This window comes from Polypterus senegalus, chromosome 17 (genome assembly GCF_016835505.1).
Source record: "Polypterus senegalus isolate Bchr_013 chromosome 17, ASM1683550v1, whole genome shotgun sequence".
In the NCBI taxonomy this organism is placed as follows: domain Eukaryota; kingdom Metazoa; phylum Chordata; class Cladistia; order Polypteriformes; family Polypteridae; genus Polypterus; species Polypterus senegalus.
The window spans coordinates 48,721,842-48,725,830 of record NC_053170.1 but is presented as its reverse complement, the minus strand read 5'-3'; the positions used below and the strand labels follow the sequence as shown (position 1 = coordinate 48,725,830).

At 38.0% G+C, this 3,989-nt stretch overlaps 1 protein-coding gene across 1 annotated transcript; it reads left to right on the top strand.

Moving 5' to 3' along the window:
• The first annotated feature begins 266 nt into the window (after nucleotides 1-266).
• Nucleotides 267-2,865, top strand: LOC120517553 (potassium voltage-gated channel subfamily S member 3-like). Its single transcript, XM_039739950.1, has 2 exons — nucleotides 267-358; nucleotides 721-2,865. The coding sequence occupies exon 2, from the start codon at nucleotides 801-803 to the stop codon at nucleotides 2,268-2,270; it is 1,470 nt and encodes a 489-aa protein (XP_039595884.1). The 5' UTR covers nucleotides 267-358; nucleotides 721-800; the 3' UTR covers nucleotides 2,271-2,865.
• Nucleotides 2,866-3,989: the final 1,124 nt, after the last annotated feature.

Genomic DNA, 3,989 nt, shown 5'->3' with positions numbered 1-3,989 from the left:
ACTATGTTTTCCTATCCCACTCCTCTACATTACCGATTGCACACTTTGGAGGTCTGCGGTAGTATAAAAATGTTGAGTGGTTCTGTAAAGTAAATGAGGTTGTGTGGTCTGTGCACATAAGGGAAATCATTGACAAAAGATGTTGCTCTTTATCTTGGCTCTCAAGTGCCCAGCGAATCACACATCACAGGCTGGTCATGTGACATGATAGCTAGAAAGGTCTCAAAGGAGAAGATAAAAAGTATGTAAAAGCCCATTCTGGGAAATGATGCTGTGCAATCTGATCTGCGCTGAAATCAAGGAGCACAGATGGGGATCAATGGGAAACTTGTTAGAGACAAAGCCCACTAAAACAAAGGTATGTCCGATTCATATTAATAAATTGATAAAATCCCTATACAATAGAGAGAAAACGTAAAGACATATAGTTCCTTTTAATGCATATGTGTTAGTTGTGGCTAGTTGTGATTAGATTTAGTTCATTTATGCATCAAAATTTTTTCTTGTCTCTTTTTCTAGTGATTTTACATTCCTCACCAGTTTTTGCATAGATTTACAAATATTGCAAAACCAAATGAAATTTGATATAAAATATAAGGATTTCAGATTTTTAGTTTAGCATCTGTGAAATGTTATACGATTCATTTCAGAATGTTAGCTGTGTTGAATGCAAGGCTTTAATTTCTGAAGGAAATGAAGGTGCCTTTGTTAATTTTACAGGTGCTTGAAGTTTAGAGCATCCTGAAATATTCAAGGAAAAAAAGGTCCAACCTTAGGAAAATTCACAAAAATAAGCCATCATGGTTTTTGGACAGTTTTATCAGAGAACAGAGCCAGGAAAAGACATGTTAAAACTGAACATTGGAGGGCTGAAAAAAAGATTAGATTGTCAGCTGATTCTAAAATATCCTCATACACGGCTGGGAAAACTTATTCTCTGCGACTCCCTGGAAGCCAAGCTAGAGATGTGTGATGACTACGATGCACTACACAAAGAATTTTATTTTGACAGGAATCCAGGTTTATTCAAGTACATTCTCAACTTTTACCATACTGGAAAGCTTCATGCCATGGAAGGGATGTGTGCCCTGTGCTTTTACCAGGAGACAGAATATTGGGGTATCAGTGAAGCCCGAATACATAGCTGCTGCAGTTACAAGTACCACATGAGGTGGGCCAATCTCAGTGATGCCGATGGAAGTCTGTTCAGTGATGAGCTCAGCCTGGTTGCCAAGGAAGATATTTCTGTCATCCACAGAGAAGCCAGCAAGTTTGACAGCATGATGTATGGCACATACCGGAAAAGGGTCTGGCTGCTTTTAGAGAACCCAGAGTATTCATACACATCCAAAATCTTCACAGTTGTTTCCCTGGCAGTCATCGTGATCTCTGTCTTCACAATGTGTGTTAACAGCATGCCTGAGTTCCACAGAGACACAGAGGAGCACCCGGCACTCCATATTGTGGAGGTCAGCTGCATTATATTCTTTACTTGTGAATACCTTGCCCGCATGTCAGTAACACCAGATCTCAAGAACTTTTTTCTTAATCCCCTCAATACCATTGATTTCATTTCATTTTGCCCTTTCTACACCACTCTCATTGTGGAGAATTTTAATCAGCATGACACTAGGTTTGAAAACATAGGTCAGATAGTGCAAGTTCTTCGGCTGATGCGGATCTTCAGAATCCTAAAGCTAGCTCGGCATTCAAATGGACTGAAATCTTTAGGCTGTACAGTCAGGCACAGCTATGAGGAGGTGGGATTATTGGTGGTCTTTCTGACTGTGGGAATAGCTATCTTTGCAACTCTGATGTACTCAGTAGAAAAGGAAGAAGAGGAGGCTGGCTTGACCAGTATTCCTGTCGGCTGGTGGTGGGCTACAATCAGTATGACCACAGTTGGCTATGGTGACATATGCCCTGTAACAATTGCTGGTAAAATCATTGGCAGTTTTTGCATAATCTTTGGCCTTCTGATGGTGGCCTTGCCAGTCACAGTGATATTTAACCGCTTCTCAAAATATTATCGAAGGGAAAAGGCCATTGATGCAACCTTGTGGAGCCAAGAGCTTAAGAAGCAATTCACTGCAGTGCCTAATATGAATTTAAGGGACGCGTATGTAAAAAGGCTGCAGTTCCTTTCAAAGATCAATGTGGCCAGGCTGGAACCCTCTGCATATGAAAAAGCAGAATCTGTATCATTAGAAAAGGACTATCATATATATGATGGGGACCATACTGCTGACAGCAAAGAGTGTCAGACTTAACCTGTTGTAAGACACCTTAACATGCTGAGGCACAACTAGTTTAAATTTAATGTCTGAAGGGACGGAGCTAGAAGCAGTATTAGCATTATCAGATTTTATGGAAATTCAATGGTTAATTCAAATTCTTGTTGGGTGAGCTTAAGAACAGTCTGCCAAGTCATTAGTACAATGAACACTAACCAAAAAACAGAATTGTATTCAGAGTGGACTCAGCGATATGCCGTGCCTTTTAGAATAGAAATACAGTGCTCTATTATATAATAAGAACACTAAACAGGCTTACTTTAGGAAGCTATCAGCTACAATTGAACATTTTATCCATGGTCGCTCCTGTCCTGGAATAAGATTCAGCTGCACACAGCCTGACACTGGTAAAGACAATATAGAATCTGAAATGGAGAAATTAATGCTGCTTGTTTCACCTTTATGTGGAGATTCTTATGAATAAGCAGTATTGTTGCTCTGTACTGTATTTGTATGATGCTACAGAAAGGCTAGATTGAAAAATTGACATTTTATATTAACTTATTTGGAAGTAGCCACTGATTTGCAAACTGAGTGTATGATCTTCCCTGATTAAATATAATGACAAATACATTCTTTTGAAAGAAAATGTAGATGTACTGCTATCATTGCTCTACTCAAATATTTATTTAAACATCTATCTATCTATCTATCTATCTATCTATCTATCTATCTATCTATCTATCTATCTATCTATCTATCTATCTATCTATATCATATGATGTCTTTCTTATCTAACTCTTTATTATGCCTGACTCCAGTGAAAATGTACATAATTGTACAACAGGTCTGTGCTGAATAAATCCACTTGGGATGGTGTTTTTTGTAAAGATTAGGCTATATATAGTTAAATTGACTGTTCATACTGACTTGTATAAAACAATATTCATTTTAGTGTCTCAGAAACCAAGCATACTACAAATGAATAAGACAGTAGTCCATCAAAGTGGAGTCTAAAGAAGTGACAATTATTTAATAATGGAAAAACTTAAGCTTAATCCCCCACTGAAAAAAGAAATGAAAGCAGACACACACAATGCTTGACTTAATAGCCTTTACCACTTTGTGTTCTTTTTTCAGCACAGGAGTAACTTTGTTCTTAATCAGATACGAGTTGGCGCAGCCGTTCACTACCTCCGGTTATCTGATATTGTTTTTGGATGGTCAGAGAAAAAGAGCCTCTCTAGTGGCTTCTTACACTAAATTAAGGGAAGGCATGCACACAGAAGGCAGATAGAAACTGAAGCAGTGCCTTTTACATCTATCCAGTTTTCTTCAATTTGCATATTATTTATAAGGTCAATAATGCTATACAATTGTACAAGTATACTTTAATATGTTTAAAATAAAACACAAATTAAAATTTTATAAAAGCCCAATAATAGCCCTCAATGCAGCTCAAAAGCACAGTTACAGGCTGAATTAGTTTGAAAGCCATGCCAGTTTCGACTGTGTAGATTATACCTGCTCTCCTGATTGACCTGGTTTGTGAGTGCCATTGTGAATGACTGGCACTCTGCCCAGTGTTGGGTCCTGCTTTGTTCCCAATGTTATTGTGGGAAGCTTTGACTCTGTAGTCCTAGCCTGAATAAATCAGCTAGAAAAAGTGGGATGAATGAATAATGATAAAATATTTCAATTTATGCATGTATATGCTGTATATTAAGGAACTTACTCATGACACTCACTGTGGTG

What these genes read in the sequence shown, in the direction of transcription:
- LOC120517553 (XM_039739950.1), top strand. Translation starts at nt 801, where the DNA reads ATGGTTTTTGGACAGTTTTATCAGAGAACAGAGCCAGGAAAAGACATG.